The sequence below is a fragment of the Varanus komodoensis genome, unplaced genomic scaffold (genome assembly GCF_004798865.1).
Source record: "Varanus komodoensis strain SLA01 unplaced genomic scaffold, ASM479886v1 scaffold89, whole genome shotgun sequence".
Classification (NCBI taxonomy): domain Eukaryota; kingdom Metazoa; phylum Chordata; class Lepidosauria; order Squamata; family Varanidae; genus Varanus; species Varanus komodoensis.
In genome coordinates this window covers 1,814,486-1,828,460 of record NW_025336587.1, presented here as the reverse complement: position 1 = coordinate 1,828,460, position 13,975 = coordinate 1,814,486, and the positions used below count along the sequence as shown (strand labels likewise).

The 13,975-nt window shown below is 50.6% G+C and overlaps 1 protein-coding gene across 1 annotated transcript in view; it reads left to right on the top strand.

The window, feature by feature from the left end:
- Positions 1-5,227, top strand: part of SEMA6B (semaphorin 6B) — a 100,252-nt gene extending 95,025 nt beyond the window's left edge. The window contains exons 13-14 of the mRNA XM_044417579.1: positions 997-1,055; positions 2,295-5,227. Of these exons, the coding sequence (XP_044273514.1) occupies positions 997-1,055; positions 2,295-3,313 (1,078 nt within the window). The 3' untranslated portion in view covers positions 3,314-5,227. The remainder of the gene's footprint in view (positions 1-996; positions 1,056-2,294) is intronic.
- Positions 5,228-13,975: the final 8,748 nt, after the last annotated feature.

Sequence of the window (13,975 nt, the reverse complement as noted above, 5' to 3'; positions counted from 1 at the left end):
CTTCCGTTGGACCTGCTGGTTGCGCATGATGGAAATTATAGTCCTCGTCGCCACCCCGGTTCCGAGGGAGCCGGAGCGGGAGCAGAGGCCAAAGAGGCGGGTGCGGGGCGGCTCCCCCAGCCGGGAGAGGGCTGGGAGGAGGGAGGTAAGGGCTCCTTTCCGAGGCGAGGGGAGGTGAGGGACGGGGCCGTGGCCGGCCGAGCGGTGCGCCTCCTGCCTTTCCCCCTCCACGGGGGAAGAAGCATGGCGGCCACTCGACGGCAGCAGCTTGCCCAGAGAAGGCTGTGGCCTCTGCCACAGGCTTCTCTGGACAAGCTGCCACCACCTTCGAGCAGCTGCCCCTGGGCTCGGTGAAGCAGCCACAGTTTGGCCTGCAGCCCAGGGACATGCCTCACATGATTAAAAATAGATTTTAAAAGTTATATTTTTCTTACCTTTTTTAGTGTCTTCATCTCTCTCTCTCTCTCTCTCTCTCTCTCTTCCACCCTCCTCTCTTCTGTATTCCCGTTCTGGATTCTGCGTGCAATAGGGGAAAGAGCCGGTGCACACACAGTTGAAGGGAGCTGTTATAATTTGGCGTGTGTGTCGGCTCTCTACTAGTCTCCAACTCTGAAAGAGTGTCAGAGAACACCTGCGCCGGCTCTGAGCTTTCGAACTCGTTCAGAGATTGTTTTCTCCGAATGAGTCCAAAAGTTCTGAGGCGGGCCAGGTAAATGACCATGGCAGGCCATATCTGGCCAGTGGACCGTAGTTTGAGGACCCATGCTCTAGCAGGTAAAGAAGATCTGGAATGCATCTTCCAGGTATGAGATATGTTGGCATTTGGTCCCCAAATGTCTTGGGAAATGCACTGAGGTCGGAAAAGAAATGTCAGGGTGAAACAGAAAGATTTCCACACCATGCAACAAAGCAAACTTTCTGGCGCACTTGCACAAAACCTAATGAACCTTTGCCTAGTGGTGACCCTCCATCTCTGCCCTCTGCACCCTCTCCCAGGGCTGCCTTCGAGCAGGACATCAGTGGCGTGAAGACCTCTCACCTTGGTGACTGTGAAGGTAAGTGTTGATCCATTGCTTTTACTTCCATGGGCCAAAGCCAAGCACAGCAGCTGAGCAGTGGATTCTCAAGCCGGGAAGGAACCATTTTTCCTTTCCACACTTTATCTTGGCGTAAAGTGTGTTTATTATTATTTGATGATGGTGCTTCAGAAGGTTTTTGCCATCTCATTTTGCTGGTTCCATCCTGTAGCTACACGTGCAGTCTGCTCAGGCCTGTTGCAAGGAAATTAACCTGGCTCTGCCTCCAGGGCAGCAAAAGGAGGTCTTAGAAAGGACTAGGATCTCCACCTTTCACCACCTGTGGAAATGTGCAGATGTTGCAAACTCCATTCTTAGTTTTGTGACTTGGGAGGCACCCTCTTTTCTTCATCAGCTCAGTCATGGAATCAGATTTTATGCAAAAATATTCTTTCACAAATTCACATTCCCAAACATGTGCAAAGCCCCCCTGAAATGAGCATTTTTGCAAGTTAGCCTCTACAAAATGAGTATTTTCACATGTTAGGCTCTGAAGGGAATGGCCATTTTTGGTTAGAGTTTCATTTTTCTTTTCATAATATTCTGTTCCATAAAATTACAGGAAATTTTAAACATGCATAGTCAGCAGAATCTGTGCAACTCAGGAAAAGCCACTCAGGAATCTAGGGCTGGATTCTTAGACAATGATACTTATCTGCACTGGATGCAGATTTCCCACTTCCAGAGGGAACTGTAAGCCCCCTGGATAACTGCCCCGAAGGCTTAGCTACTAAGCTGGCATTGTTTTATAATTCTGGTCCCACCCCCTGTGTTTTTGCCCCCCCACACAAACACCAACAGGTGGCTCCCAAGAGCATCTCCGAACTGGATTTTGCCCTCGGGTTCCCCGCTCAGGTCTATGGAACCAGTAATGTGTCCATCAGTCCACATTTCTGTTGTTGTGAGTTGCGAAGTCGTGTCCGACCCATCGCGACCCCATGGACAACACTCCTCCAGGCCTTCCTGTCCTCCACCATCCCCTGGAGTCCACTTAAGCTCACACCAACTGCTTCAGTGACTCCATCCAGCCACCTCATCCTCTGCCGTCCCCTTCTTCTTTTGCCATCTATTGTTCCCAGCATTAGGCTCTTCTCCAGGGAGTCCTTCCTTCTCCTTAGGTGGCCAAAGGATTTGAGCTTCAGGATCTGGCCTTCTAAAGAGCGTTTCTAGGGCTAATCTATTCCTGCAGGATTCCAGCTCCCTTCTCCTCTCTCCCAGGGCTGGTGACCGAAAGCTTCGTGGATGAGCCGGACGGTCTGGTGTCCGTGAACCTGCTCGTGATCTCCTCTGTTGCGGCCTTCGTCATCGGGGCCGTGATCTCGGGCTTCAGCGTCTGCTGGTTCATCGGTCAGCGCGACCGGAAGGAGCTGGCCCGCCGCAAAGACAAGGAGAGCATTCTGTCGCACAGCGAGTCCGTGGTGAGCGTCAGCCGCCTGGGGGACCGGCGGACCCGGGGGGGGCCCGGCAGCGGGCCACCAGAGAACCTGCTGGCCCCGCTCATGCAGAACGGGTGGCCCAAGGGGCTTCTCAAGGTCAGCCAGCACGAGCTGGATTCGGGCGTCCTGCCCACGCCGGAGCAGACGCCCCTGCAGCAGAAGCGGTGCCCCAAGCCGTGCGCCTGGGAGTACAGCCACAACCTCATCAGCGCCACCCTGCGGAGCGGGGACCCGCCGTCCTCCGTCATCCTGCTGCACGCGGGCCACGGCCAGATGCCGCACCACATCAGCTCCGGCCGGGTCATCCCCATCGCCTGCCACTCCATGCTGATGGACCAGGAGCTGGAGGGTGAAGGCGGAGACCTCTCTCTGGACATGCGGTACCTGCCCGTCAGCGGGGGCGAGGAACCCCGTGGGGTCCAGGCGCAGCCCCCGCAGCTGCAGCAGGCGCTGCCGCCGTCCTCGCACCAGCCCGGCGGGACACGGAGCTCCTACGGCGGCGAGCCCCCCATCACGCCACACGACAGCCCAGACCGGCGGCGGGTGGTGTCGGCCCCGGGCGGGGAGACAGGGGACCCCACCCAGTGGAACCTCAACAAGCTGAACTCGAATAGCAACAACGCCACCAGCAAAGCGAATGCACAGCTGAGACGCACCCACACTTTCAACAGCGGGGAAGGCCCAGCAGCTTACGCCCGAGCCCAGCGGGCACCGACACTGGGGCCACAGCACACCCTGGCAGACTTGAGCCAGTTCCTGAAGTACACGGGCATCGAACGGACTCCCTCCTCAGTCAAATAAGGCGCCACGGGGGCGCGGCGTGGCTTGGTAACCTCCCTCCTCGCGGGAAACAGAGGCAGGGTTTTGTGGCAGTGCGGGAAGGGTGAATCAGGAATGACAGTGGGAGACGCCTCTCCCCCTCGGGGGTGGGGGGGGAAGTCTGGAGGACGAGGACCTGGGCTGCCCCCTCCCAGGCCTGTAGATTGTCGGGGCGTGGGGGTCACCAGGGAGGTGCAACTTGCTGCACAAAGGGGGAACCTCTTCAGTGTGTGCGTGTGTGTGTTTGGGGGTTACTTCATCCTGGCTCTCCCTCATCAGACTCTTCCTCACCGCTGAGTGGTGCCCCCTCCTTTCTGATGGGGCAGGTGGGGCAGGCCCAGAGGTCATCCTGCCCGCCCCAGCAAAGCTACGACCGTGATTATTATCGTTGTTGTTAACGGGACCGGCTGGATCGACAATCGCAAAATGAACGAATGGGAAACAGCAGCCGCTAGAAAAGTTCCAGAAGGCCATGCACAAGGATTCGGGGATGCCTACCAGTTGTTCTCCCCATCCCAGCCCATGCCCAGCCTTGTTTCAAATTTGATTTTGTTCTACAGTGTTCAGTTGGAGCATAGTACCAGATTGTGAAAAGCAGGTAATCTGCGTCCAGATTCCATTTAGCTTTCCCCATCTGGTTCTGTCCACTTTTTATGAGATTCTCCTGTGTTTCTTGCACACACACACACACACACACACACACACACACAGGCAAAAGCCCCTGGTCATCCTATCCTCACCTCCTGGGCGACCCCAGGAAGGAGTGCTGGCTTGCAGGCGGGTCTGCTGGTCTGTCGAGACCTTTCTCCAGGTGGGCCACTCAAGTGGAGCTGGTGGCCAGGAAGGAGTGAAGAGGAGCCCCATCTCATGGTTGCCTGGAGCCCTTCACAGCTGGAGAACACGAGGCCAAATCCAGCCTGGGTGGCCACAACTTTTTTCTTGGCACCACTTCCGCCGTCCCTACAGCCTCCAAACTTTTGATGCTCTCCTGGGTTTCGTGACACCTTCTTCCCGCTTTCTAAAAAGCGGAGATCTCTCTCCTGACACTTGGTGGCTGGCAGTTTCAGCTGCAATGCTGCAGGGAAAGTCTTGTTGGTCCCACCGCTTTTTCCGCAGCCCACCCACCCTGGAAGATAGCCTGCGGGAGCCGCTCTGAAAAAAAATGCGGCCCTCGGGCTGAAAGCAGTTCCACACCTCTGGTGCAAGTGCCCCCAAGCTCCAGCAGAGAATTCCAGGAATTCCAGTGCTTTTTCTCAAAGGATGGCTAAGGTCAAAGGGGTGACTGGGAACAGCCACACTTCCTTGGTGGCATTAGCTGGTTTGTGGTGAATCTGCTTTAGTTTGTCATGTCGACAAGCGAGACTAACCCATCCTGTGGGTTACATGAGAGGAGGGGACATTCTCCCCTCACCTGCCTTTTCCCTCTGCCTTTCCGTTCGTCTTTTGGTTTCTTTCAAGAAGGGAAAAATATTAGCCGTTCTGTATCAGGAACAGGCTGGCAGGTATGATGCGCTGAGTTGTGGGGGGAGACGAGGAGTTGTGGTGCTGAGTTGTGGGGTGACTGCAAGAGTCCCATGTGGGGCGACTTCTTGTTTCCCTCCCCCCCCCATATCAACTGCACAAAGAAGGGGTCTGATGGGCTTTAGACACAATCCTTATGTATCTTTAGATGGGAAAAGTCCTACAACTTCCCTGCTGGGAATTTCCGGGAGTTGTGAGGAAAGCTTTGCCCGTCACACAAAGGATTGCACCTTTAGCCATTCTCTAGGGCTTTTGAGGCGGGAGATCCCAAATTTCTGGGAGGGAGCGAGTAGACGTGCATTTGGTTTCCATTTTTCATGCAAACTTGCCTAATGTCACTGTCTTAAAGCAATATGCAGTCCAAGACAAACGCTCTCTTTCACGCTCTGCTTTCTTTTGAGCTTGGTGGAACCGTTGTCCAAATGAATATATATGTATGTGTGCATGTGCATTCAACAACTCATGCCCCTGCAAATCCGCTGATCTACAATACGTCGCACCAACCTGGGGAACACCCACGTGTCAGGCCCATTGCCTCTGTGGGGGAAATGTGCACACACAGGACATGTCCATGGGTGCAAAGAACAGAAATGCCAGAGAAAACCACTGTTGAAGTGGCATATTTTTGGCCCAGTGGCACAGAAAATTATGTAAATCTGCATTAGTTTTCACACAGATTTGGAACAGGGAGAGAGGGGGAAATACTTCTCCAACTGACAAAGAAATGGATCATAATGAAGCTAAGACTGGGAAGATTAGAGACAGAGGGGAAATGACTAGATATGTCTAATGCTATTGCTGACCCGGAAAGGTGTGTTTTCTACTTTTAGAACAAGCCCCGTTTTGCAAATGTTCAAGAGCCTTTGATGTGAGTATGTCTCTTGACGGGGAAAATGGAAGCCCAAGGAGTCTTCGGCCCTTGCAAGAAAGCCATGGCTGATATTCCTGGATTGTTGTAAATCACCTTGAACACTTTAAACCACATCAGAAGTGCTAAGTGTTGTTATAAATGAGGCTAGTCCCCATGGTACAGCCCGCCTACCCACTTCCAAAATGCCCCCAACTCTCTGAAAAGGAAACCCCATGGCTCCCGGAACAGGGAAGTCAAGGCCCCAGCAGCTTCCCATGAGCCCCTGGGAAGAATATTTAGATGTTGGGTCACTTCAGATGTAAATGAGTGAATGAGTGTCTAGGAGTGAATTCTGACTGTATTTAGAGGAAGGCAAATGGAGAAATGCATGGCTTGACTTGGTTTGGAAAATTCTTGCATCAAGTGCCCCTTAAACCAGGATTGAAAATCACATCCAGGGATAACTTTACAAGTCTAGCATAGGCCACATGATGGGGGTCTGAAGACCCCAGCCCAAGGGCAAAATCAGCCCCACCTTACATCCCTGCCTGTTCCCCCAAAGCCCCTTCCCTTCCTCTGCCCCTGTTCTCCCAGTCACCAGTCATTTGGGGGTATCTTGTGCAGTTTCCTCACTCAAAAAAGTAGAAGGCTTTGACGGCAGAATGAACTTGAACCAAAAATAGGCTGAGATCCCATGTACCCTTTTCGCCTTCGCTGGGTGCTTCTCCTAAATGGAATCTGGTCTTCAGTAAAAGAGGTTGGACACTTCCTACAGTACAATACCCTCTCATAGAGACATGCGATGTGTCCCCAGTGAAGTACAAATTATATTTCCACTGTCCTGCACACTAGAGAAAGAGGAAGACCTTTCTCGGGCAGGCCTTTTATACTACAGCTCCCATCATCCCTGATCCTCAGCTATGCCAGCTAAATCCACTGGGAGTTGTAGTTCAAAACCTCTGGAGGATATGTATCTACAAACGCATTTGCTCTGTCTCAGCTTTCTCTAACGCAGCACCCTCCTGATGTTGCAGGACTGCAATTCCCATCACCTCTCCCACCAGCCTGGCCAATGGCCGAGGTTGAGAAGAGTTATAATTCAAACCCCCTTGCAGGAAAGGTTAGATTCAGGGTGGCTTCTTTTGCTTGCAGTCCTGGTTTCCCCTCTCTGCATACCAGAGGTCCTTGAAAATTGCATCCCATGGTCCTAAAAAGATGGCAACTTGGCAACCTTTTTACAAACCCATTAATCTTAATCGCTAGAAAGAAGGCGGGGGAGGAGGCTTCCTGCTGCTACAACCATCTACCCAGAGCTTTTGGTCCAGAGTGGGGGGGGGGGGTGCACTGGGAAGACGGGAGACAGTAAGACTGTGGCTCCCATAACCGTGAAGAGCAGTGTCTTTTCAGCTCTTCACCCCACCCCACACCCTTCATCCTGGATTGCATGCAGATTCTCTGATTCTTTCCCTTCCAGCCCCCATGTGCTGCAACAGTGAAATGAGCATCTGGGCCTGGTGCAGTCTATCTTTATCTCTGAACCTCCCATGGTGGGCACCACCATTGAAAAGGCATGTGACTCTTTGCTAGTCTAGCCACCCCCTGTTGGAAACAGAAAATGGGGCTCGGTGTATCATTGGGCCCAATTCCAGGAGCAAAAGTATTCCTAGGCTCCTAAAAGATCTGGGGCCCAGACTCATAGAGATGAATCTGTACACTTTCATGTGCCAGTTGATATTTATCGCTGCCAATCAAATAATAAGAGGTCGGGTTTATTTCCATTTCAGAGGAATCTGTCAGCCACTTCATCTCTCATCCAAGGCAAGGTGAATGGAAAAACATTTTCCATCAGCCCAGCTGATGGAAAAACATTCTTTTTTGCTAAGCTTAGTTCATTGGCATGCAGGGGATGTGGGGAAATAAATTATTTCCCTCCCCAGCCCCAACCCGAGAGCCAGTGTGGTGCAGTGGATATGAGCGTGGGACTGGGACTCAGGCAATCTGAGTTCGAGTCCCCGCTCAGCCATGGAGCCACCTGGGTGGCTTTGGGCCAGTCACAGACTCTCAGCCCAACCTACCTCACAGGGTTGTTGTTGTGGGGATAAGATGCAGGAGGAGGCAGATGTAAGCTGCCTTGAGCCCTTTGTAGGAAAAAGGCAGGATATAAATCAAAAAATAAATAAAAATAAAAAACCCCTTTAAAATAGCCCCTGCATAGCTACTGAGCTGACGGGAATGAGGGAGAGGATTATGTTGGTCCCGATGGTGTTTTCAGGGCCCTATGGAAGGGAACTGGGGACCCAGGAAATAAATTGGGAGTGGGGCACCGTGGTCCCCAGTCAAGACCGCAAACCCATGGTCCATTTCTTACCTACACCATCCATTTGCAAAACGCTTTCCTCTCATGGGGTTTAGGGTCCGATGCAGTTTTGGAAGGGAAAAGTTGGTCACCCATTGTGTTGACCCCAGACATTTTGCTGTGTGAGACACATCAGAAAAAGCAGAACTCTTCCACTTACACACAGACACATTAGGGCCCCCAGTTATTTTGGCATCGAGACTAAAAAAGACAGCCAAACATCTCTCGAGTCCCTCCCCGCTTCAAAGCATCATGATGCAGCCTTTTCATGACATGTGGACTTGGCTGTCCGGAGGTAGGGCTGGCCCTGATCCATCCACGCAAGCCACCAGTGCCAGCAGGTGGCCTACGCGGGCACCACCCCGGCCACAGCATGGCCCGACACGAATACTGGCCCTCGGGCCCCTGCAGGAGCCACCTTTGCTTTGCACGGTGCGAGAACAGCCTTCAGCTCCTGGGCCCTTGTGGGTGGAACAGTGGCAACTCTTTCAAGCAACTAGAAAAGCAGGGTGCTTACTGTTGCCCTGTGAAGTGTGTGAGGATGGCATGTTCCTGCCACCGCGTAGTTGGGTCAGCAGTCGCTGAAGAAACTGCATATATTGCAGCTACTGGCAAATGGACTTTCCTTCCCCTTCCATTCCGCAGCCCAGTTTTCCGTTGGATCCCTCAAGCCGCACTGGCCCCAGGCTTTTGAGACTTTGCCAGGAGATACAGAGATCATGTGGGACCCACGGAACCTGGAGCGCTTTGATTTCCATCGATATCCCAAACAGGCTGGGGGAAGACAGAAAAGCAGTTTGTTCTCAATTCTTCCCACGCTGATGCTTTTTGCCAGCATGGAAAGAATCCCACACACACAACATGCTGTCTTGATGCTTCCTCACCATGGGATGGACAATTCCCCACCTCTCTTTTCTGGGCTACAACCAAAATAAACACATTGATTCATTCCCCCACCTCTGCTACCATGGAGCCTCTTGTGACAGGTTGGAATTCAACAGAAAAACCAACCCCAGCTGGGTTTCTGGAAGCAGCTCTTTAAAAGTCCTGGAAATGACAATAGGCACCGATCCTGATGCCAGTGTGTTTGCACACAGCTGAGAGAAGTAAGGGAAGAGCCATCACAAAGTTCATTCGAACTGAGAAATGTTGTTCTCAGAGGCTCTGTAGCTGCCTTGGTCCACCACATTTTCCTAACAGCTGCTCTGGGTAGGCATAACTCCAAGAGGTTTTTCCTTGGACCCCCTCAATTGTAGCGACTGGGGAAATTTGGGCCTACTTTCCAGGGTAGTTGTGAGGAATAATTAAGCTGGTGACTATGAAACCAGTTTGAGTTAGCTCCAGTGCTTTTTTGTTAAAAAAAAAAAAAGTGCTGGAACTCACATCTTTTTAATCTTATATTTAGGGTTTTTTTAGGGTAATCTTTTATTAGCAGGACCGGTGGTTGAGAAGTAATTAGTAATTTTTTCATTTTTAAATTTGGGGTCACTCTTTTGCACTAAAAATTAAAAAAAAGATTTTCAATTCACCAACTTTTTTTAAAATAAAGGAATTATTTACCTTTTGCATGTACCCAGTCACTCTACACACACCAACACTGTGTAATGAAACATAATGGTTGCCGCCCGCAGTAAGCACTCAGCGTGCAACCACACGACCAATCACTAGCCGAGCAGCGTCACAAGCCGAGCAGCACCCTCACAACCAGCGTGGACACACAAGAAGCCCGCATGCACCATTTTAATGATTTGCCACCGACCTGCTCTGCCTGACAGGGCAATTCAAAATCACGTGGAAAAATCCATCGAAAAAAGGTGCCAGAACACCGTTCCGGCGCATTCTATAACAAAAAAAGCCCTGGTCATCTTAGTACTAAATCATAGTCCACCTGGGGTGGTTGAGCAGATGTCCAGAACGGGGACTCCAGCTCCCATCTATCCCAGGCATTGTGGCCAAATGTCAGAGCTGATGGGCATTGTCATCCAACACCATTTACAGGCCCGCAAGTCCTCCTGTCTTAAAGTTTAGGATTGTACTGATCATTTTTTAAAAAGTAGTTTCAGACCTGGTTTGAAAAATCAGTAGGACCATTTGATACCAGTGGTGGTAGAGGAGTACGGAAGGAAAATAAGGAGATTGCAGAGAACCTGAGTGAATTAATTTCATCCATCTTCAACGCAGAATGTAAGGAACAGATTCCTGTTCCTGAATGGATATTTTTGGGAACAGAATTAGAGGAATTAAGCCAAATAGTGGTGCCCACAATGAACTGTTCAACCTAATTTACTGAAAGTTAATCTTCACTAGGTCCAGATGGTATCCCTCCAAGAATTCTTAAAGAATTCAAATTAGAAATGGCTGACCTTCTTACCAAAATATTTAAATGTCCTGAGATTATCCTCTGGACCAAAGGACTGGAAAATGGTCAATGGGACACACATTTTTAAAAGAGTTCAGGGGAGACCTGTGAAATTACAGAACAATGAGCTGAACATCTGTTCCAGGTAAAATGATTGAAAACATTATTAAAGATAAAATTAGTTGCAGAAAGAATGAAAAGCCCTGCTGAAAAGGAATCAGCACGGCTTCTCGAAGTCAAGTCTTGTTTCACTGATCTTGTAGATTTCTTGGGAGTCTCAGTGAAATGTGGATGGTAGATATTGTTTACTTAGACTTCCAAAAAGGTTTTGAGAAAGCTTCTTACCAAAGGTGTCATGGAATAAGAGGAAAGGGACTATTGTGCATCAGTAATTGATTAAAGAATAGAGCAGAGGGTAGAAATAAAAGGTAAATTTTCCCAATAGAGGGACATAAACGGGATTCCACAAGGTTCTGTATTAAGACCCATGCTTTTCAACTTATTCATAAATGATCTAGAGTGGGCAGTGAAGTGACCAGGTTTGCCGATGACACCAAATTATTTGGGATACTTAAAAGAGGTAGGAAGGAGCTCCAAAAAGATACCTCCAAAACAAAACCATGATCATCAAAACGGCAAATGCAGTTCAGTATGACGAAGTATAAAATGATGCACCTTGGGGCAAACTAGCATAAGCTGTTGGGATCTAGTGAGAGGTTTTGGGGTCATGGTGACACCTCAGTGGAAATGAGAAAGGGGAAGAGTGCAAGGAAGGCGCTGGAGAATCTTCCCCTGAGAAACGCCAACCACATCTGGGAATGCCTAGCTCAGAAAAAGGGCAGGTGAGCAGAGACGAGATGGAGGTGTGCGAAAGGGTGCATGGTTTCCTCCCTCTCTCATCCTCCTAGAAGCCCAAAGGGGCCACCCCAAGAGGCTGATTGGTGGGAGACCAAAGGAAGACTTCTTCATGCAGGGCAGCGTTAAAGTACGGCGTTCACTTGTGCAAGATGCAATCATGGCCTCCAGTTTGGAGGCCTTTCAAGGGGAATTGGACACATTTCTGGAGGAGAAGGCTACCCATGGGTGCTAGTCCTCATGGTTCTAAGCTACCTCCAGTGTCAGAGGCTACATACACCCATTGCTGGGGAACATGGGCAGGAGGACACTGTGCCTCCCCACCCCCACCCCCACCCTGCTTGTGGGCTTCTCAAGCTGGTTGGCCACTCTGGGGATAGAAGGCTGGACTCAATGGGCCCAGGGTCTGATCCTGCGCAATTCTTCTTATGCTCTTCTATTGTTGTCACCTGGTTAACTGTTTCCCCTGCTCCCCTGTGACTTGTAGCCCTATGGAATCACAGAATCATAAAAGTGTAGAGTTGGAAGAGGCCACGAGGGCCATCAGGTCCACCCCCTGCTGTTGCAGGACACCAGCATCCCACTCAGAGGGCTGCCCAGTTTCTTGTTGAATGTCTCCAGTGTGGGAGAGCCCAGCACCTCTCCAGGCAGCTGGTGCCACTCTGGTATTGCTCTGACAGTGAGGAAGCTTTTCCAGCCTGGATCTGGCTTGCTGCAGCTGACTTGGTTTTTCAATGTCCCACACTCTGGGATCAGCGAGAAGAGATCTTGACCTTCCTTTTTGTGATAGCCTTTGGAGGACTTCTGGTGAGATATGTCCCCGCTCAGTCTTCTCAAGGCCAAACATGCCCAGTTCTCCCAGTCTCTCCTCACAGGGCAGCGTTTCCAAACCCTGCATCATTTTTGTCACCCTCCCCCACACCCTTTCTAATTTACCTGCATCTTTCTTAAACCTGTGTGCCCAGAACTGGACACTGCATTCTAGGTGAGGCCTGACTAGTGGAGTGAGGGGGCTGTGAAACCACAACTTGGGCAAACAATTCACAAAGTTCTTTGGGCCCACATGTGGGGGCAAAACAGAGCAAAGCACATGGCAGTGGACACGTCCCAAGGCAGCTCCAATCTACTCTGCAGGTGTTGTACTCGGATGATGTAAATGAGTCATTTGCTCAACGGAAGCATTACCTGTAGCAAATTCCAAGATTCCTGCTTTAAAGCATACCTAACGGGGAATTTGTTTTAAACTTGCTAAACTGAACTCCATGCTCAGAGGCCGAGCATCTCGGAGGACAAAGAGGGCTGAGAGCCAACCCTAGGGCAGCCTTCTTTTCTTCTGGTCTCGCTGGGGGACTTCCTTTTGGAGCAGCCAGCAGAAGTCTGGTCTAGGCAACCCCGGGGGGTAGCACGCAATGCGCAGAGTCGCGTTTCGCATTTCGCTTCTCCTGGTCCACTCAGCATTGGAAAGTCGCCAGACGTTTCTCTGATTACGCTGGCCAGGGGCTGAAGTGGGAGGCTCACAGTTTGGGGTGCAGGTTTTTTTTCCTATAGGGGAAGGCACCAAAGCAGTGAATTTGGCTGGTGTTGGGGGAGTGCAGGGATGCGAGGAAGATTCGGGGGGCTCACTGCATACTGAGGGGCTGCCCCTCTCCCCCCCCCCCCCCGCCACTTGCCAGGCCAAGGCCTCCTCCCCATGGGAAAAAATGGCATAAAAGCACACAGATATGACACAAGTTCTCTCGTGACCGTCCCCCCCCAGTGACTTTTCATCTTTTAAATATGCGCCTCTCCTGCATGCTACAGCAGTACAAATTTCTCTGTATCACTCTGGAGAAACAAGGATTATCTCCTTTTCAATAAACCTTTGTTTACAATGACTGGATACTCTGTTCTCCGGCGTATTTTCTTCTCCTGCTTCCCTGCTTCCTGGCAACATCTGACTGACTCAGCTGAAGGCCAGACCCTCCAAAGCAGGGTTGTTGCCCCAGGCCTGTTTCCCAGGCCCCTGGATTTATGGTTTAGGGAGCCCTGGGTATCCATCTGTGCCAATGAGAAAAGGAGCTAGTTTCCATTTTCCCCCTGTATCCTGTCCCGTTCCCTTTCCTTCCCCCCCCCCCCCCCCCCCCGCCAAGCATGGGGTGCATGTTTAGGCAGAAAATAGTCGCACAGCTCCCATGCTGGCTGGGAAAAGCTGAGCAGGATGGGACTTTTCCTGTCTAAATATGCATAAAACTGCTTACAAGAGGCTGCCCCTAGTGGCCACTCTGTGGTACTGACTCTGCTCACCAGGCCTCTCATCTCTGCAGCATTCAGAAGTTCATTCATTTTCTGCATCTGTTCTCAAGTTTGCTCAGTTCTCCGCAGCTGCTCGGAAGCTCCCTTGGTTCAGTCATAGGAACTTTTTCTGTCTACACACACAAAATACTACACCATTAATTGTCACATGGGCCTACCAGGCCCAATTGCAACACTAGCTCACCACCAATTAGTCAACAATATAGAAAAACAAGAATAAACACACAATTCCCAAGAGCAACATATTAGTCAAAATCTGTTTCAGCAAATTGCCCATTTTGGCTGATTTTGAGTCTGTGGGAGAAAATCTCTCTTAATCTACTTTTAATGAGTTGTTGTTGGGCTACACCTCTACTCTTCAGGTGAGAAAAACAAAAATTTATGCACCAGTCGCCAGGGCATAAATGATTT